This window comes from Microtus oregoni, unplaced genomic scaffold (genome assembly GCF_018167655.1).
Source record: "Microtus oregoni isolate MIOR12 unplaced genomic scaffold, Mior012 000022F_ref0000154, whole genome shotgun sequence".
NCBI lineage: Eukaryota > Metazoa > Chordata > Mammalia > Rodentia > Cricetidae > Microtus > Microtus oregoni.
The window spans coordinates 16,219,175-16,241,219 of NW_024543081.1; the positions used below are offsets into that span (position 1 = coordinate 16,219,175).

General features: G+C 41.6%; 1 protein-coding gene across 24 annotated transcripts in view; it reads left to right on the plus strand.

The window, feature by feature from the left end:
• Rbfox2 (RNA binding fox-1 homolog 2) overlaps positions 1-22,045 on the plus strand; it is a 238,930-nt gene that overhangs the window by 155,658 nt on the left and 61,227 nt on the right. Inside the window, exon 1 of one of the 24 annotated variants that reach the window (XM_041671967.1) lies at positions 7,667-7,923. The exons of the other annotated variants lie outside the window; for them this stretch is intronic. Within the exon in view, the coding sequence (XP_041527901.1) occupies positions 7,897-7,923 (27 nt within the window). The 5' untranslated portion in view covers positions 7,667-7,896. Of the gene's footprint in view, positions 1-7,666; positions 7,924-22,045 lie in introns of those variants that run through there. 24 annotated transcript variants of the gene reach the window in all.

Below are 22,045 nucleotides of genomic sequence, written 5' to 3' on the forward strand. Positions count from 1 at the left end.
AGAGAGTAAATGGGGAACAGTTCTGGATCCTGGCCCCACTGTGGTAGTCTATATACCCATGCTCAAAGAACTTCATTTTTGTTGATTGTTTGAATTATTCTGAATTACAGATATTTTATGATCTTTAATTACTGTCCTTTTAGTTGCCAGTTCTAATAACCTTCACCTAAGTTGCAGGTTGAGCAGAGATGCACAGAGTTAAAAAAGATGGCCAGGATCTTAACCCCAGCCACCTCCATTCCCAGAGGTCTTACTGGAAGTTTGGGGCCTGGTAAACTCCTTCTCAAGGATCCAGTCTTAGAACCCTGCAGAAGTTGTAGTCTGTTTCTCTGTATTCTGTCTCCTGACATGTTGATCTTGGTGTTTTATTGGAAGCACATAGCCTTTTTCATGATTTTTGAGTTTTTAGATAAAGTGCAGTTGTACATTCCATTTGTCATAATGAGGTTTGCCGCATTTATGAATTTCATTTACCCGTGGACTGTTTCTTTACTGACACATCAGGGTATTGTATTTCTACCCATTTAAGACTGGACGTGTCATGAGACTAGACTAGAAGCAAATCATAAGAGTAAATACTGGTGGGCCTCATGAAATACATCTGTGAGATACATAAGATCATTCGGTGAAAAAGAGTTCTCTTCAGACTTTGATACAGTTGAATAAAAGCTGTGAGCAGTAAAACTTTGGTTCATTTGTGATAAGATGAATTGATATTCTAAATATTATTCACTCAGATTTATTATTGGTGAATACAGGGTTTAGTATTTTAAACTGTATTTCCCTGGCCTTACTCTGTAGGTTTATTCTATCTAAAATTAAGTTAGCTAAGAAATACAGGGAATGAGAGGTTAAAACTAAAAATGTTTCTTCATTCTGCCTCTCCAGTAAACTAATGGAATATTAAAAAATAGATTTGCATGAAGGATTATATTTTATGAACATATTTATTAACATTTTGATGGAATAGCTTTCTGTGTATTTGTAAATGAGTGATAAATGGTTGTTTGCTCCATATACTTTTTTTTTTTTTGGTCCAAGACAGGGTTTCTCTGTGTGGTTGTCCTGGCGGTCCTGAAACTCTTGCTACACACTCTTACACTGACTATAAAATGCTTTTTTCCCCTAAGCTTCTATTATATTATTACACTTGTTTTAATCAAAACTCAATGCATAATACTTGGAGTTGTGCACTAATAAAAACGCTTAAGGATGTGACTGTATAGTATTTTTCAATAAGACTTATATCTGTTTTTAATTGAGTATTTCTAGATTTGCTAATGTTGGGATAATGAAACAAAGAGAGTTCTCTTCAACAGAAGTCAGTAAAGTATTTCATATACTTGACCTTTCATTACTCTTAATGTTAATAAAGTAATGCCTGGCTAAAACCGTGCAATTGAAATTTATTATTTTATTAGTTATAATTCCTGTAGAATCCAATCAGTTTAAAAGTACAGGTAAGTTAAAAAAAGATAGAGGCTTGCTAGAGATGGGTTTAAGAGACACTGAGTTTCCTTGCCCAGAAAAAAGAAGAGAAATTATATCCAAAGTAGTTCTTTCTCCTAGCAGGCTATAGTAGCTAACACCTTTAATTCCAGCACTTGGGGGGCAAAGGTGTGTGAATCTCTTGAGTTTGAGGCCAGCCATGTTACAAAGCTAGTTCCAGGATGGCCAGAGCTGTAACACAGAGAAACCCTGTCATAAAATACATTCTTCCATTCTTTCTCCTTTGTTTTTTTAGTTATTTTATTATTTTAGACAGTATTGTACTATAAAACTTGCTATGTAAAACCAGGCTGGCCTGAAGTTTAAGATCCACATGTCTCTCCCTTCCTAGGGCTGGGATTAACCAGGGGCCAGGCTCTGAAATTCTTGTAAGTGATTTTAGATTAAATAACTACCACCTCTGACTAGATAGTTAAAATGTAGCTATTGTTGCAAATTAGGGTGTTATTTATTGTCACAATTGTTTCTTAGTGAAAAATGTTACAGAGTACTGTCCTATCACCCACTAGTAGTGAGGTGGTTAGAGGAAGAGGAAGCAGGGTCTTAAATCACTGGAGGCAACTAAATGTACTAATTGGAGGGTTTAGACAGCCAAGGGCAGCCCAAGGATGTTTGACTTATGGAAGGATAAGACAGAGTTACCTCTGCCAAAGATATCATTGATACTAAGATACGTGTGGGAGTGCACTCGAGCATGAATTTTAGTGCCTCTGCTTTGTGATTCTCCAAGAAATGATGACATATAGTGATACACATACATATTCTTTAATTTCTCATCCTGAATTAGTTTATTGTACCTTTTTAAAAGTACTTCCCATGTCCCAGTTACCTATGCCAGACACAGAGATACAGTGACAGCAAAGTCTGTATAGTCTCTAGTGATTTAGAGACACGAGGCATATTTTAGTGTTAGAAAAAGAGCACATTTTGGTTTTCAGTTTAATCATGTTTTATCTTGATAATTTAGTATTGACACATTTGTTTACATTGCACCCTTTTAGTATTGATCTGAGAAATTTCTCCTTCATTTGTCATGGAAAATCCTAAGGAGGTAGACATCATTTCAGTTGTGTAAATGACTCAAATTGTTTAAGGTTGAAATATTTATTATAAGATATGAATAAGTTACCTAAAGCCAAATTGTAGTTAATAAAGTAATAGGTTTTGATCTATCTGGCCTTACCAGGGTGTTAGTACATTTTTAAATGTTCTTTTCTAATGGTTGGATTTGGGGGTGTAAGAAGTAAATGTGAAGAATTTGTGAGTATATAAATGTATAAGGTTTAAAATCTACTCTTATCCATTTTTTCTGAAATTGACTATATTGCATCCTGCAATACAGGAAAAAAGCAGCTGGCAATTATAGAATTAATTTATATTGAAAGGAATGTTGGAACAAAGGAGGACATTGAAGTCATATCTTGAGATGCTTCTGGAAAGGTATCCCATGTAGGAATAAATTGTCACTTAGGGTTATTGCAGGGGCATACTGTGAAGGGCTTTTGTGCTAACAAGGTTTCCTTGTTGCTTTTCACTTGGGTGTCAGAGGCAGCCTGGGAAAGTATGAGGCCCTGCTTCCAGACTCTGGATCTCCTTTTATAGCATAGCTGGTGTGTGGGTGGGAAGTAGGGAAGTTGAGTCACAAGCATAAAATTATAAAAAAGTATGTGAAGAGATTTGTTTACTTTGTTTTTTCCCCCAGACAAGGTTTCTCTATATAACAGCTCTGGCTATCCTGGAGCTAGCTCTTGTAGACCAGGCTGACCTCAAACTCACAGAGGTCCACCTGCCTCTGCCTCCCCAGAACTAGGATTAAAGGTGTACACTCCCCACAGCCAACATGAAGTGAGTTTCTAATTAGCAGGTATTCTGTCTACAGTCTCAAGTATTCTAATGAAGGAGAAAATAAAAATCTTTGTCACCTTATTTTTTACATATCTTTCCAGATCAATGTTCTAAAAGATACTGAAATAAATTTGTAAGTTTGAAAATATTACCAAATATATTCTTAGAAAGAATGCTTTCATAGTACTTCAGTAACTACCAAGCTACTTTCTACCACCACCACCCTCTTTTTTGTTTTTTATTTGTTTGTGGGTTTTTTGTTTTGTTTTGTTTTCTTCTTTTTTTGAGACAGGGTTTCTCTATGTAGCCCTGACTGTCCTAGAACTTGCTCTGTAGACCAGGCTGACCTCAAACTGAGATCCACCTGCCTCTGCCTCCTGAGTGTTGGGATTAAAGGTATGTGCCACTACTACTCAGTGATACTTTCCATTCTTATTTAGCAAAGTATGCCTAAATAATATCTAGAAACAGATTAATCCATTGTTTGAGTTGAGCAAGGATCATCATCATCATCAGTAGTAGTGGTGGTAGTGGTGGTAGTGGTGGTAGTGGTGGTAGTAGTGGTGGTAGTGGTGGTAGTAGTGGTGGTTCATCCAAGCACTGGTAAGAACTGAGATGTGATACACAGCATGATTTCCACCCTCTGGATGATTACAGTGTAGTCAGAAGTATGCAGAGACTTATGTCCCTGATATATGCCAAGGTAAAGTGTGCACACAGATGTTGGGCGACTAACTGGGATGTGGAAAGCAATTAAATCAGGAAATGTTTTCAGGGGTGAGGATTTCTGTAAGTAAGGCTTGGAGAATGGATTCACAAATAGGAAGCTGTTTTCAAGGGTCAGAACAGAAACAGCATTGAACTAACTAGTTGCTCTGTGGCAAAACGTGACAGAGTGCTAGAGGGATGGGAACTGTGGTTCTGACAGGTCTGCTAGACAGATCTCTGCCTGCAAGAGTTGGACTTTTCCAAGTACCTGGCTCCTCTCTGCACAGAAAAGCACAGAAGACATATTTCCACCAGGGTGCTGGTGTGAGGAGCTGTGCATTTTGGGAGGATAAACCAGAGTTGCACTAAAAGGAGACTGAGGACAGTACCTCACGCAATATCAACATTAAGGGAGTGCCGAGGAAGGAAGTGAATGGAGAACAAGAAAAATTAGAAGAAACTGGTATATTGTCCCCCTCTCTTCCTGTCTCCCTCTTTCTCTCTCTCTCCCCCATTTTGAGATGGGTAAACAGCTGAGGGAACCTCATTGCCTGGAATGCTGCCAAGGGACAGCTGTATTCAGTCTGAGGTCCAGCAACAGCAGCACCAAGACTGGCTGTGACTGGCAGGGTGACAGTAGATGAAGCAAAATTTGAAGCTAAGGGTGAATTTCCCAAAAACAGGATTCCAAATGGCACAGAAATGTCAGAAAAGATATAACATGTCTGTTGAATTTGGTCATCACCTGGAACTCCTCAGTGACTCACTGAGATGGCTTTCACTTGAGCAGCATAGAAGGTTCTGAAGACTGAAATGCCAAGGAAATGGTCAAGAAATTGAGACACAAAGTGCCCTTTCCTGTGTTTGTTTATTCAGCAAATATTCCGAGTGCGTCCCACATCCAGGCATACCTCTGAAAGCCAGTGGCTCCTGCACCGGGTAGACATGATCTTCTTTAGCTGACTATTGCACTCTGTTCAGATACCCACCTTCCCATCCTTCTAAGAGAGAGACAACAGCAAACTGTCAAAGGAACTTTTCCTTGGTACACTCAGCCACCAGGGACTTCAGTTGTTTTCCTGGGTCAGATTCAGGCAGTTCAATTGCTCCTCTATCTCTTGGGCGCCAAAGAGCAAATTGTCCTGTCTGTCAGCTTTTAAAGTCAGGGACATACTTCAGAATACCACCAGCCAGTGGTCACGGTGATCCTATTGTTCAGAGGCTATAGAAATCATTTCAGCATATTTTATTTTAGCTTATACTGTCCCTTGTGATAATGAATTTGTAAGCCTATTATTTGGAGTTTAAAATACTAATCCTTTAAGTTTCTGGACCTGTGAAACCTTTATCCTTGTCCAACACTTTTGTTTATGGGAACCTTTCATTTCCCTTTTTTTTTATTATTATTTTTTAAAAAGTCCCCCCCCCTTTTTTTTTATAGTAGGGGACTGAAGTCACACCCAAGTATCCAAGTAGCTTTTCTGGTGCTTTTGTCTTTTGTCAAGGGTAGTATGATCACCTGATGGATTCAAAACGTGCTATGCAGGGACCTACCTACAGGTTTATTTTGTATGTGAAAGCTGAAAACACAATTGTTTTATAAATATGACCTTTTTCTTAAAAGTACAGGAAGGATTGCAAGCGTGCATTGCCACATTCTGCTTTTGTTTACCCCTTCTTTGTTTCTTTCTTTGCCTTCTAATTTTTTTTTTGGTTTTTCGAGACAGGGTTTCTCTGTGGTTTTGGAGCCTGTCCTGGAACTAGCTCTTGTAGACCAGGCTGGTCTCGAACTCACAGAGATCCGCCTGCCTCTGCCTCCCGAGTGCTGGGATTAAAGGCGTGCGCCGCCACCACCCGGCGCCTTTTAAAATTTTTAATGTCATTTGGTTGTACATTCCAAAAGCCCTGGATGTTCAGACTTCAGTATGTTCATTAAGGTGTTAATTTTATGGTCTACTCCTCCTCTCCCATTTTTGTTTGCTTAATGTAGTACTTGAAGACCCCGTCCTTTGAAAAAAAGGTGTATGTGTATGGGTGTCAGCGGAATTGAGAAGAGAGTGCCAAGTCACCTGGGGCTGCCCAGCGTAGGTGCTGAGAACTGAACTCAGGTCCTCTTCAAAGCACAGTGCACATTCTAAATTACTGAGCCATCTCTTCAGCTCAAGATTATTCTTTTGTACATATTTCTTTATATCTGTAAAGTATCAGGACAACTTCTGCTCTATCATGCAATGAGTACACTGCCCTGACTATAGTCTCCAGATTTTGTTCATGGTTTTGTAGTCTGTACATTGTTTGGAATTGTTAAAAGAATTGGCAATTGAGAGAACATGGTGGTGGTGTGTTAGATTTAAAAAGCCTGGTTCTACATTGTGCCAGACACAGTCCTGGTGGAGACAGCAAGAACGTGTACTATTGTGATTACAGACATAGTTTTGAGTATTTTTAAAATAAGTAATTTTGTAATTGATCTCTTCTAAATTTCAGTGAATATAGTAGAACTAAAATGTGTAATCTTTAGAACAGAATCTTGTCAGAATCCACATAAAAATCTTAAATTTATGAGATAATTAGCAAAAGTCCTAAATTTATCAAATACTCACATAATTTGAGGGTTTCTATAGGGATGATGAAATTTACGTTCAAAATTCAATGGATATTTTTCTCCTCTGAGATCACTAGTAAAGGACAGAACGAGATGAACCCTCCTGCCCAGTTCATCACTGAGGCTTTTGTATTTGAGTTTTAAATGTGAGGACTTAAAAGAAGCATTTTATGGAGTAAACATTCTCCTGAGCTACTGTGTTCTTGGAGCTCTGTAGTAACTGTTACTGTTTGCAGTAAAGACGAAGTGCCGTTGCAGGTATATGAGAAAAGTTCTTTTTCACTATAGCAGCATCTTTTTCACTATAGCTGAAACACCATCGAGGAAGCAGGAAAAGCACTTCTCGTTAACCTGAGCATCAGTAGTCAGATGTGCACACCTTGAGATTTATGATGACACCTTTTCAGAATCTCCAGGGTTTTTAGAGGAGAAAAAAATAGGCATGTAACTAACCTCCCTTCTCTGCTAGTCCTGTGCCCTCATTACATTGCCTCTGGCTTCCAGCACCATTCTGTGCATTGCTGTCCTTGAAAACCTTCCTGCTAGTCACTGAGCAGCAGTTTGCTCCACACCTTTCACTAGACCCACTCTTATCTATAAATGTCCATCAGTGGAGGAAAACTTAACTTTCATTTCTTTTTTTATTATCAGATATTCATGACCATAATCTCTTAAATCTGTATTAACTGTAATAAGTTGTGGTAAGTGCTTCTAGAGAAATATAATTAATATCACCATCACAACCTTATAATATGCCAGCACATGGCGCCTATCCCCTTCACTCTCCCCCCTCCTTCTGCCGTATGTGCTCGAGACACATACACACGCACACACGCGTGCGCACAGTAAAGCACAGGCCAAGCTGCCTGTTCTCCAGCAAGCCTGCTTCTGGAGTTGGGAGCTGTCAGCCTGCTGGGAGGGGTCCGGGGGAGGAGGAAGAGGTGGGGCTCTACTCTGATTAATTACCTTAGGCATTCAGGGGTGGGGCTTCCTTCAGCCATCTGCCTGAGATATGGGAGGGAGCTGGAGAAAGAAGGAGGGGGAGAGACTGCCAGAGAGGAAGAGAAAAGAAAGGAAGAAACACTAGAAAGAGAAAGACAGGAAAACGAATAAAGGGAAGCCAGTCACCCGCCCTTCACCAGCTAGCTGGGGACGGGGTGGCAGAGAGCCACGGAGGTGTGCCCCACTACGGCGGCTTCCAGCTAGTTTTTTTCTGCTTCTTCTGGTTTATGGAGAAAAAGAAAATGGTAACTCAGGTAAGACTTGTGCGTCCTCCACACATTTCTGTCTCAGGGATCTGCAGGAAGGTCTTGGGGTGGAGTATAGCCAGCCAAGTTTTAATGAGGATCGTCTTCTTTAAAAGGCAGATTTATTGTTATCAGCTGAAGTATTGGTCCTCCGAACGTGTGTACTATATCGGTGTCCTTTCCTCCCCTCCCTGGGCTCATAGCCGATCCCAGTTTCCTGTAGCGTGCAGCTGTAGCTCAGGAAGGAGCCTGTGGGGATTTGTCTACCTCTTTGTCTTGGTTCTGAGAAGAGGGAGGGAGAGAGACTGCAGAGGTAGGAAGAGATTCTTGTAGACTGCCAGAAAGGGGAGAGGGATTGACTTCCTTTTAAGAATTGCAGAAAAATTTGTGTTACTGGGAAAGCTGATTCACTGGAGGTTTCTCAGGCTTGGCTGTGGAATTGCAGTTTGCTGCCTTCTTTCTAAACCGACGATCAAAAATGAAGGCTAGGAAAGAATGTTTCATTTCTGTGGCTTTGTCGTTGGTAAATGATGTTTTCCATAGGAACCCATGGAGCATCTTGGTGTAGCAGAGGCAGGTACTGCTTTTCCTGACCGGATAAATGTGTTCATAAGTGACAATTGCCACTTTAAACGACGTTTGAAGGAGATGGAGTAGGAAATGGAAGATCTCCATCTCTGTCTCTTCTCCCCACCCCCTTCTCTCTGCCTCTCTGCTTGTGTCAAGCAGTGTCTACTCTGCATTTTAGCAAGTCATTCCCGACAAATGGAAAGGTGGCTGCTGTTCCGTTCCTGGCAGGGATGTTTTTCTGGTTGTCACCCTACAGTATGCTCCCTTACCCCCTTTTCCTTGTGTGTGGCTTGGGAGAAAGTGGTGAGGCTGTGCCATATCAGAGGACATCATTTTTATGATGGGACTTTCAGACCCTTTAGTCTTAGACTTGGGATCAGTTCACCCCAGGCTTCCCTCACTGGACAGGGCTTTCCTTTTAAGGACATTGCCCCTTTTTTGTATTCTCTCCCCTCTTTTATCCTCTCAGAGTCACCACCGGAGGGCGAGAGGCAGCAGGCTATCCGATAGGCATTGCCTTCGGTGCTGGAGCCCTGTTTAGTTAAATGTTATATAATGCCCTGCAGTGCCGTTTTGAAGGAGGGAAACCTGTAGGGAGGAATCTATCCTGATCCAGAGAATAGGGAAATTTTAAAAGATAAATCCTTCCAAGAAGATTTTCTCCAAATCTAAGTTGGGAAATTGTCAAGAAATTCCTCCTTTGGAAAGGGGAGAAAACTCTTTTATTTTTTAATACTTCTTAAAAGCTAATTAATGCTTTTGAAATATCACTTTATTTTGTCAAAATCACTTTATTTTGTCTTGATTCTCTCCGAAGCCCGTGTGAGCTGTTACTTACTTCACCTGAGTGCATACCAAGTCTCCACCGAGGAGCTGTGTTAGAGAACAGCCACTCTCGGCTCTGTGGAAGGCTTTTAATGCTGCAGCTCTCGCACGCATTGTAGAACCAGTGGAGGAGTCATCTGAACAGGAGCTGTTAGGATCAGACTTCTGTGGCCTCATGGAGAATTACCTCTTGGCAATTTTAGAAACATTGAAATGTGTGTGACAAGTTAGAATGTGCACGCTTGTTTGTACTCTGTGTTGTGCTCCTAATCATCAGATATATGGAAAGTATAATTTTAGGAACAAGGTCGAACAAATAAATGGAACCTGGGAAGGAAATTTTTTTTTAATGATTAGGAATCCAACAGATAAATTTAATCTTTGTTTTCTCAGATGTACTAAGCGCTGAAGGAAAGAAAATTCGTTTTCTCATGTTGAATTCATACAGTAGGATCTGTGAAATTCAGAATTGTGTGCTGTTTATTTCAGTGTCTTCACCATCTACCTGAAAGTCATGGAGATGGTTGTTTGCAATCTAAAAGTCAAAGGAAATAGTAAGTGGGGCCAAATCTTTGGTCTATCCTGTGGTTTGTTTTTTGTTTATTTGAATTTGTTGTATAGGTTTGGATGTTTTGAGCCAGACAGCAAATCCAAACATTTGATAATGCCCTGTCACCTAAGTGTTTTCACTGTCACTGTGTTTGTCAGGGGTCACTGTCAGAATTAAAATGGCTATTGCCATACTGAGTATCATAACTAGGCTGTGGAAAGGTGGTAAGATGTTTGGTCACTTCACACCTTGGTTTGCCTTAGACTCTTCTGTCTGTCCCTCATCCCCATCACTGGGTGGAAGAAAGCATTTTGTTAGTAATTCCTTTTTGCACAGTCTGTGCTTTGTGATTATTATATATACTATATACTATAGCTTTATATGACCTTTTTTATATATACTATAGCTTTATATGACCTTTTTTATATATACTATATACTATAGCTTTATATGACCTTTTTTGTTTTACTAGCTAACAACTTTATTATTGACAATAAATAGAACTTGGCTTTTTAGTAAAAATAGTATTTTAGTGGCAAAATTTTCATGCAGCAGTAGCCAAACATGCTCGATTGACATTTAAGTATACTTTTATCTCTTATTCATGTTCATGTCACAGAAATTTTTGACTGAAGTCTCTTTAACTTGATTGACATATTAAAGATCTATAGAAAAGCAAGGTGGGATAAAAGGAAAGAATATCATTCCCATAATATGTGTAAACTAGAAAAGCAAGGTTGAAAACCATTTTTCCCTAATTCATTTTAAAAAACATTTAGCAAAACACAATTTCTGTTCATTGTTGAGGGGGGAAGTTTATCAGGCAAAGGGGAAAAGCTTACAGTACAACCTGAAAGCAGATGTTTTACTCCACAACGATGTGAGACTGCCAACTTCTATGGAACACAAGGGCCCTCCCTTTCTTGGACAACTCAGTGCTTTGCTGGCATTTTCTTCAAAATCTGTTTTCCATCAGAACCAGGAGGAGAGAAGGTGTTAGGAATAAGGGATGTTAGGAAGGAGGTTGCTATTCCTTTAAATAATTTCCGTAGCCCAAGTGGCAGCAGGCTGCTCTAGAGTGTATTCTTTTGTAATGAATCACCAGCTCCATTGTCTGCTATCTCCCCCTTTGTAGCTGGAAGGCCTGAGTCTTTCACCTGAGCTGTACCCTCTGCAGTTCAGGGTAGTTGGGAGGAGAGGAGTGGAGGGGATATTTTATGCTCTAATTAAAGGCAGATAAGACATCAGGTATGCTTGCTTTGTTTCGGTTTCCCTTCCCCTTTGGGTTTGTGCTTTCTGAAATGGACTGTTTTTGGGAATCTGGTCTGTGAATTTGCTAAGCACATCCCATTTCTGTGAATCTGGGAGTCCTGCCCTTCATTGAGTCTCCATTTTGTGGCCTTCATCTGAAGTGATTCCATTCTCTTGCCTGCCAGTTGCACTCCTTCCACACAGCCTCAGCCCCTCCTCCCGCAGAGTGGAGCCCACAGTGTTTGTTTTGGCATATTTTCCACTTTCTATGGGCTGCACAGGATTCTGGGGAAAGTTTGGGGATAGGCGGGGATGTGGATTGGAGGCTAAATTTCTGTTCCTTTACAGTGAACCAGAAAGAAAGAGAAAACGCTATACTTTTTACATTGATTTTGTTTCTTTCTGAATTCCTCTACTCTGGTCATAACTTCAGTTTTAACCATTTCCTTACTAAGACCAAGACTGACTATTAAAAACTATCACTGTTCTAAAAATTATTTATCTTTCCTGGAAGGTACCCAGAATTCCATAAATGGGGCTTTTACAAATCTCGGCATCTGTGAGGCTATAAGTGTGTTCGCCTCCATCCCATACCCCCTCTTTTCTTTTGTCCCTTCCCACTTTAATTTTTCCTTTTACTGCTCAGTCTGGAAGTTGAGACTGAGAAAGCTTGGTGTTTGACCGCTTCCCGTTGAAGCCTGCATTGCTAGAAGCCAGCTTATGCTGGAAGGTAATGACAGCCCTCTCCATGGTTGTGTTCTCCTGAAGAAACTGCAAAGTCACATCGTACAGATGGCTATCGGGAACCTCTTTCTGACCTGTGGTTTGTGAACTGCTCAACTTTTAACCACTCATGATGTAATGCCTTTCTTTGGGTTGTCTCATGGAAAACCTATTTGTGATGTTCATGCTGTCACTCAAGAGCTCCTTCCACTGACCCCAGTCTCAGGGATCTACTGTACATGTTTGATTCTAGAGCCACAAGACTTCACTCAGTGTCCCCTGACATTCTAAAACCACTGTCAGTTCTTTCCTTGCACGTTTTGACCACATAGGTTGTACATGAGCTCTGCCAGTCCCAGTCATGGGGCTTCCTACCAGAAAACTCTTTGCAGTTTGGACTGCAGCGCCTTTGTTCTTGAGCTCAGATGCTCGGCCTCTTGTGAGCAGTCAGAATGCTGCAGCCTTCCACTGTGGAGCATCATACCCATTTCCTTCCAGATTCTGAGTGTTCCTTTGTTACTTTTGGAATGATTAAATTCAGGAAACCTTGGAGTCATTTAATTCCTTAGAGGACACTGTCCAGGGTTAATTACCTAAAATCATAGTCTGATTTTTGTCAGTTCTGAATTTAAACCTTTTAGAATCCCAAATAAAATCCCATATCCATTCCAGTTCCCCAAAGCCCTGCACAATCAGGAACCTGTTTATCCAGCCTCATCTCTGTCACCCAGATTCCTCTGGTGGTACTGGTCCCTCTCTGTTTCCTTGAAGCACCTTGCTCTTTCTTGCCAGGCCTTTCCCTCTCACCTTGCTGCTGTGCTCTGTGCGTCTGAGCCACCTCTGCCCACCCCACCCTTCTCTTCAAGGGACTGTGCCTGTGACTCTCTCTGCCTGCTCCTGTTCTCCACCATCTTTCATCCTCTTGCCACTAGTCTTAGTGCCTGTCATTGTCTGTTGTCTCTCTCCTCATCCCCCAAACTCCACGACGGCAGGAGTCTCATAAGTAGTCTTCCCTTCCTGTTGTCTAGAACAGTCATTATAGTAGCTAATCATTATGCAACTATGTGATATCATTTTCAGATACCATTCTCAGCACTTTACCTAAATGAACTCACTGAATCTGGCAACATTGGTATTTGAGTAAACCCAAAGAGTTTATGTCCAACATTCTTGTTAAGTGCCACCAGTAATGACTGTCGTTAAAAGAACTGCATTTTATACACCTACTTTGTACTGATGTATACATACCGCATTGACAAATGTGAATTATGATTGTTTGCCAGTCACCTTTTGAGTAATTGTCATACACAAACAGCATACTCTGTTGAGGTAGTTCAGTGTATGTCTGTCTCCCCCATCGCCCTTATTGCATAAAACTTTGAGATTCTAGAGGTCATGCAACCTCGTAAGTCTAGAGTACAGAGAGATTTCCAGTCTGAGTCCAGATTCCTCTGCTGTTTGATTATGTTGCCGGCCTTGCGGTACTTTCAACTCCATGTTGGTTCCTGGAAAGTAGACACAGTTTCCTTAAGGTGAACTGGGTCGGTCTCTGCTTTTGTCTTCTCACACCTCCCTCCTACTTCTTTCCTCTAGAGTCGCCTGAGTGTTTTTATCACTTTTACACGCACACAAATGGAAGATACTAGATACTACTGATTGTTCTATTCAATCTTCTGTTGTCTTGACCCATTTTACCTAATTCTTTAAGTTAATCTTCATAGAAAAGAAAATACAGTTTCCAGAATCTTTACTGTCATAGACTAATTGTATTAATTCGTATAAATATCAGTGTATTGTATTTAATGTATTATATACTCATATATAATATGCTTTAGCATATTAATATACTCAGTATTATTAAGTATCATGTCTTTATCAAAAGTTTGCTATAATATCTTTTTCCCCATTAAAGTATTATTTTTCTGTTTCATTTTATAACATGCCACCACCTTACTGGCAAGAACCTGCTTGTCATTTAGCCTATGAGACTTGCCTCAACTCATCCTGAATGGGAAATCAGAATTATTGATTGGCTGATATTGTGTGTGTGTGTGTACACCTATGTATGAGCATTCTCATTCATATTCATGGCTGGAAGTCAGAGAACAGCTTGATGAGTTGGTTGTCTTCTTCCACCATGCCATCTCAGGAATTGAACTGAGGTTGTCAAGCTTGGTGGCAAACACCTTTACCAAAAAATCATCTCACCCACACAAGATTCTCATTTGAACTTACTTTTAGAAATACTATTTTGAAAATGATAGTTGAATTAACAGTAAAAATTTTCATATTATTCTCATCATACCCTTTAAATTTTCCTTTTAAAGGGGCTATTGATCTCAGATGTCAGAATAACATTCCCTATTTAGCCAATTCAGAAGTTAGCAGATAGTTATTAATAAGGATACGGTTTTTAAAAAGTATAGTTTGAGCTAGGTGTAGTCATATATACTTGTAATATGTATACTTGTAATATGGAGTCTGAGACAGGATTGGGACTTCAAGGCCAGACCAGGCTGTGTAGTACGACTGTCTCCAATTAATTAATTACTTAAAAGTGTGTGAGACTTACAGTCATAAAAAGAGATATTAATTTCATTTAAAATTACAGGGAAAGATTTTGACACCAAATTTTGACTGATATTTCCTTTTTGGTTAAAAGAATCTTTATAGGAGAACATGGTAATAGAAAGCAGTAATTATTTGTAAAATTATTCATGAGTGACTTATATCCATGACTATGTTTTGTTTTTGTTTTTTTATTTTAACCTAGTGATGATTATGAGATTACTTACAAAACTGTGTGTGTGTGTGTGTGTGTGTGTGTGTGTGTGTGTGTAAGCACACACATGTGTGGAGGTCAGAGACAACTTGCTGGTGTCTGTCCTTCCCACATGGGAGTTCTAGAGTTCTAAGGACCAAACTCAGGTCGTTAGGCTTGGTGACAGACATCCTTACCTACTAAGCCATCTTGCTGACTTTTCTTGCAAAGCATTTTAAAGAGACAATTTTTATTAAATTTTTGTAAGCCATTTTATCCAGTATTTTGAAAAATGTCTTACTTTTCTGAGAGCCTTAAGTTCTTCTAGGGTAAGTGGAAGTGTAACTGTTTGTTTACTTCCACTGTGGAAGTGGAAGTGGAAAGTTTAACTGTTGGCATTTTGTATCAGCACCATGGTTGAGAGTCTGAGAGTGTAGTAATTCTTGTGGAGAGTGTTGTGCAAGGTGTTAAAGACTTGGAACGCTCAACCATCTAGGTGTCCCCTAAAGAGCTGGGTCCACTCCTGTGAGGTATTTACATAAACCCATGTATGCTATCAAACCCTGATGCAGTGTAAATGCTGTGAACAGTTGCTATCCTTGAGTCTTCCAGGAATAAAGACGGGAAAGGTCTGCATCTTTAATACTGACTCATCCTTTTCTACATATTGGGAATAAATGTATCTGCAGATATGGAGGGCCAGCTTTATTAGCTATCTGCAATAGCTTATAGCTCTTTGAGCTTGGGAACAAATAAACTGTTTAATAACATTTTGCTGACTCGGTTATAAAAAAAAACTTTTCTATGGTAATATTATTAGACACATTTCTTCTTTTTCTAGAAACTTGATTAAGGCTCCTGTATCACAGAACTACAGACTATTAAATCCCAAGTGTGTTCATTTAGAAATGAGAGTACACTCCAGAGAGGCTATGAGTTGCTCAGGCACATGTTAAAGGCAGGATTGAAGCCAGAACTCATATTCCTTTGTCTTTGTCCTGCTGCCTAACAGATGGGCTGACCTGAACTGCCAAGTGTCAGGTGCTTATAGTACCTCCTTCAGGAAAGGAGGGATGAGAAGTTAAACTTGTGCTGTCAACTGTCCCATCCCCCGACCTCGTCCCCCTCCCCACTTAGATTAAATAAATGTCCCCTCATTTATTCTATGTGTATGACTAGTTTGTCTTATATGTCTGAGCACTGCATGTGCCATGCCTGATGCCCAAGGAGGTCAGTGAAGGCCTAAAGTCTCCTAAAACTGATAAGCCACCATGAGTGCTGGGAACTGAACCCCGGTCCTCTGGAAAAGAGTCCAGTGCCCTGTACTGCTGAGCCATCACTCTTCCAGCCCTGCTAAAAATAATTTATCTGCAGCTTTTCCTGCGGTGGAATTCAAACCCAGGGCCTTGCACATGCTAGACTAGTATTCCACCCATGCATCTCCAACCTGAATTTTTATTTTCAGTAATAACTGTGTAATTTTGATATGGATTATCAGATTTAGGTAAAGAGAAGAAATAGATAGCTGATACACCACCACCTTTTAAAATTAAGCATTGACTTAGTTTTCACAGGAAATGTAGAGAAAAATCTGGATGTGTTGTACATTTTAGATCCAATGGAAGATAGATTCCTTCCCTGGGATACTCTGAGTGGCTGATTTCAGCATGCCTCCTTTCTGGTTTGCATGCCTTTCTGTCCTCTAAGACAGGGGAAGAGGCTTGCTGGTGATTCCTTCTCTGATTTGTCTTGTGAACCGGGATTGTAATCGCTGGTTTATGTTTCGTGGCTGCTCCTGAAGGGTAAGAGTCCATAACGTGCCTTACAGATCCATCTGTTAGATCAGTGAGGCGGCAGCAGTCATTTTCCTCTTTGGACTGCGTTCTTGTCTAAGCCATTGTTGCTTTCACTAAAGAGGAGGCCCTCCAGTTGGTAAATAGTTGACTTTTCTTGTGTTTCCTGAGTGGATAGACACTTGCAAATCTTTCGTGTGTCAGCTTTAGAATAACTGCTGCCACATTGTCTTGTGTACTTTGATGACACAGTGAAGCGTGCACTTGGCTCTGATGATCCTCTGAGTTGCTCTGTTTTCCACAGTCTCATTGCACCTAATTTTACCTTTAAAATACTGATTTGTTTTGAGGTGTGTGTACATAACGCTGAGTGTGCATATTTGTGTGACGGTCAGAGTACAGTTTCAGGGCTCACCTACCTTGTTTAAAGTAGGATCTCTCTCTCTCTTTTTTTTGTGGTGGGGGTTTGAGACAGTGTTTCTCTGTAGCTTTGGAGCCTGTCCTGGAACTCGCTCTTGTACTCACAGAGATCCGCCTGTCTTTGCCTCCCAAGTGCTGGGATTAAAAGCATGCGCCACCACCGCCTGGCTTAAATCAGGATCTCCTGATGTTTGCCCCTGGGCAGTGTATCCCAGGGCAGCTGGCTCACAGGCTTCCAGAGCTTTCCCCAGTCTCATCCTCCCATCACACTTGAAGAAATGTTGGAATTACAGACATGCATCACTGGGTCTGGGTTTTGCATGGATTCCTGTAAACTGATCTGAACTTATTTGCACAGCAAGTGCTTTTTCCCACTAGCCATCACCCTGGCCAGTGTACCTAATTTTTTCTTGAAGCTTAAGTACAAGGACTGTCTCAGAAATCATAGCAAACTCTATTCATTTTCCTTTGAAGCTCCAGTTTGTTTTTAGTGACTTCTCAGTGTCCTTGATAGCCAACCTTTGTCACTTACAATGAAGTCTAGAACTGAGAGCTTGTTTAAAGTTGTGATTGTCTTAATTAATGCAAGCCGTGACTTCTGGGTTAGAACTCTTTACATTGCCTCCCATCCGTTGTAAGATCCACTAGCAGTTTAGGAGGGAGAGAGGGAGGGAGGGAGAGAGAGAGGGAGGGAGGGAGGGAGGGAGAGAGAGAGAGAGAGAGAGAGGAAAGTGGAGATGGCATAGCTGATCACAGGGGCTAAACAAAGTTCTGGAAACAATGCAGATGAAAAAACTGATAGGTTAAAAAGGAGGAGGAGCTAAAGCCTGGGGCAGACTTGCGAGACTGCTGTGGTAAAGGCAGTGAAGCTAGCACAACATGAAGATGGAAAGTAGCCGAAGGTTCTGTTTAGATGGGTGGCTAGCTGCTTGGCACTGCTCAGGACTCTCCAAGCACTTCCCCCACCTACTGTGCCACCCCCTTTCTTCAGCTTGAAAGTGGGATAACCAATGTTGTAATGACTTCTCTCCAAGGAACCTGATCAACATGTTATGAGAAATTTAATTATATTTTATTTTGTTTTGTTTGTGTTTGGGGTTTTGGGGGGTTGTTGTTGTTTGTGGGTTTGGTTTTGGTTTTAGCTTTTTGTTTTGAGACCAGGTCTTACTATTGTAGCCTTGACTGCCCTATGTAGACCAAGCTGGCATGGAACCCATAGAGATCTGCCTGCTTCCTGAATACTGGCATTAAAGGCACATTCTATCTCACCCAAGTTTATTTTTTATGTATGTGGGTGTTTTACCAGCATCTGTATGTATTAACCACTTGTTCAGTGGCCACAGAGACCTGAAAAGGGCATTGGATCCTTGAAACTAGAGTTAATAGATGGTTGTGAACAGCCATGTGGGTGCTGTGACAAACCTGGATCCTGTGAAAGAACAAAAGGAACTTTTTACTGCTAAACAATCTCTCTAACTCCTTAGTTTTAAAAAATTTTATTATTGTTAACTGTGCATAGGTGTGCTTGTGACAGGGATGTTGGGGCTGGGTGTATAGAGGTACCCACAGAGGCATCAGATCCCCTTAGAATTGGAGTTGCAGTTCAACACAGATGCTGGGAATGAAACTGAGATCCTCTACAAGAACAGTTTGCTCTCTAACTGCTGAGCCATCTCTCCAGCTCTAGAAGTTTTAATTCATTGCTATGATACTTGGCGAAGTGGAGAGACATTCCACACTAACAGGAAGCCTGTGGTGTCCTTCTGTCCCTACCACATTCTGAGTTCACAATTCGAATTTTAATGCCAGAAAACAGCTGAGCAGAGGAAACCACATCATTATAAGCAGGTCTTTCTACCTGGGAAATTGGAGCACGAAGATCATTGGCAATCCTAGAGGAACTTGAAGCATCCAAGAGCCAGAGGGAATGAAAAGAAACCCTGACCTGAGGGGAAACCGATAACCATGGGAACAGAAGGGAACTTTAGGAAACCATGTAGGTTTCAGAGATCTTGGATTCTAATAATAATAATTACTAGGAACTGAATGTCAAAGGAGAGTTAAGAATGCAAAGGGTTTGAGACTGACAACATACTTCAGAAAAGGACATGCAGAGAGAGGGCAGGAAAATGGTGTAAAATAGAAGACACAATGACTTCCTTAGTTCTCTAAGGCAAAACCTGCTAACACTGTTACCAAGAAAGTTCTCAGGGCGAGGCAATAATGCTGCCCAAAACAGTATGTATTATTTATTGATAGATTTGACTGAGGGTGTCTCTCTACTCCTCTGCCCTATGCGAGGCTGGCAGAGTACTGTTTGTGGCTCATTTCCCACTCACTGTGCAAGTTTGTGAGGAGCAAACTCACGTGGTCCTTCCTTCCTTTCTCCAGGAGCCTCAGGAGTGGGGTGTCAGGCCCTACTATGTGTGCACTGTGTTGTGTTGACCTGTCTAAGTCTAGAAGTATCCCAAGCATCTGCAGCCCCCTAGGATCTCTGCCTCTTTAAGAGATGTTAAAAGGCCACATGTATGCAGGAGCCAGAAGAGGGCATCAGATCCTAGATATGCTGTTATAAACAGTTGTGAGCTATCCAGTGTGGTTGGTAACAACCAATCTTGGATCCTCTAGCAAAGCAAGAGATGCTCTTAAACCACCGAGCCGTCTGTTCAGGTCAAAAATAAAACTTAAAAGAGAAAAACGGATTGCCAGTTATGTCTTAGAGGTAGCTGTTGTTCTTTTTTAAAAAATGCTGCAAGATCCCCTAGGCAGCAGAAATGCTGTAGGTCCCAAATGGTGGCGGCGGGCCATGTGGTGGCAGATAGCAGGCCCTGGGAGCAGCCAGTCCCAGGCAGAGATAGCTGCCGGTCCCAGAGCGGCAGCCCGAGCGGTGGCGGTGGCGGCGGGCCATGTGGCGGCAGATAGCAGGCCCTGGGAGCAGCCAGTCCCAGGCAGAGACAGCTGCTGGTCCCAGAGCAGTGGTGGCGGGCCATGTGGCAGCAGGCAGTGGGCCCCAGGCAGAGTAGGCTGCTGGTCCCTGAGCAATGGCTGGTCCCAGGCAGGGAGACACATGGCGGGCGGACAGAAGACAGAAACATGGATAGACACGACATGCAGGGTGAGGTTGAATGTTTATTCAGGGGGTTATGGAGGAGGAAGGGTGAAGGGGGGGACAGAGAGAGAGGGAGAGAGAGAGAGAGAGAGAGAAGAGGAGAAAGAGACAGAGAAGGGGGAAGCAGAGAAGTGGGGAGAGAGGCAGAAGCAAAGCTGCCTCTCCAAGAGGAAGATGGAAAAGAGAGCAAGCTCAGGCCAGAAGCTGAAGATCAGCCTGCCTCAGCGGATGGGGAGGGGAATGGGTGTGGCTCGTTTCTTAAAGGAACCAAAACCATAACAGTAGCTTTAAGGACCTTTCTGAGTTAGAAGCCTTTTGTCAAAGCTCCTTGTCTCCCTGCAGTGCTGTTTCCCCATATTAGGTTTTGTTCTAGTGTTTATTCAGTATCACTTTGGCAGAAACTTATATACAGTAAATTGTAACTTTTATATCTTTAAAAAAATAACCATGGAATGGTTGAAAGGTTTCAAATAGTCGTGGAACCTAAGAAGAAGAATTGGAGCGGGGCATCACCTAGTTAGGGAGTCCTGCTCTGTTGAAAGTCAGTGGGTCAGCAAACAAGGGATGTAGGATACAGAACTAGGAAAGTTAAATATCAGGGTGGGGATAAGAAGAGAGGGATCTGTTTGAGGTGAGTAAAGAGCCCAGACAAGAGTAAATGCTTGAGCCAATTTCAAACTTTGTGTGTGAATTAGCTAGATAGGGAGAAGTGAGCAGAGTAATTGGTTAAAGAAACTGAAGGACAAGCCAGGATGAGACGTCTTTCCTGGATCTCTGACACTGTGAGCACCATATCTCGAGTGGATGTTTGGGATGGATCCACCTGCTCTTACCTTGCTGAAAGAACCACATACAGCCTGGCCTTTCCACATCACGTCCCTGCTGGAACTCTTTCCTAGACCACAGAAGCCAGAATGCTGTTCCCTGCAGCTTGACCAGCTCCCTCTCAGCTGTCAGTCTGTCCCATTGCCACCTTCCTCACTTAATCACTTGTCACTGTACCTTGCCTCTCTGTTGCAGTTTGGTTGCACGCCTTCAAGTCTCTTGCTCTGGACCTCAATACTGTGCTCCCTTTGTCTGTTGTGCTCTTCCACCCAAACAGACATCTTGCTGCCTTGATGTCCAAAGATGCCTGACCAGATGTCACTTTCCCTGGCCTCCTGCTGAAGGTAGAAGTCCCCCTGTCACCTGCCTCCCAGCAGTCCATCTGGTCATTGCTTTACTAGTTTGCCTTTATTTTTCTCTCCCTACTAGAAAGTAAGCTCCACAAGGACTTTGTGGCTAATCTGGTGGCTGTCCCCAGTAAAAACTGGGTCTGTCCCATGACAGAGGCACAGCAAGAATGAGCTGAGTGGGCAGAGTAGACCAGAGCACAGCTCCTTTAATTTCAAAGAATCATTTTGGTAACTTCTTTTAAAATGAGTCAAGTTGAAGTTTAAATTTATTTTTACATTTATTTTTAAATTGTGTGTGTGTGTGTGTGTACACTTGTAGAGTGCAGAGGGAGTCTGAAGAGAGCATATGATTGAACTGAAGTTACAAGCAGTTATGAGCTTCCCAATGTAGGTGCTGGGAACTGTACACAGGTCCTCTGCAAGAGCAGTATGTACTCTTAACCACTCATCTCTTCCGACCTCTGTTTTTGGTAGAGTCCCATGTAGCCCAGGCTGGCCTTGAACTCTGTGCATTCCCAGCCGTCTGATTTTTCATTCTCCCTTAGTGTGTGTGTGTGTGTGTGTGTGTGTGTGTGTATAACACAACCCTCTGGACTCTCACTGTACCCTTCCAATGATTATACCTGCTTTAGTGGCGCTGATAACTCGTCTCTTCCTGAGCTGATGGGAAAGAGAAGTTGCATTTTTCACAGATGGTACATCAGAGTAAGGGATCGTTTCCATAGATATTCTCTAAAGAATCACAACTGTGCTCCCATCGGACACTCATGCAGGTTGGAGCTTAGAATGAGTAAGTCTGTAGTTCATTTTTGACCAGCTTAGAGACTTGAACACCCAAGCCATAATAGAATTGTGATTGTAGGCACGATCTGGTTTTGTTCTGGGAAAGGAGTAGGGAAGAATTTTCCCAGTTACTATATGTGTATCTTATGAATTTTTTTCCTCATCATGAAG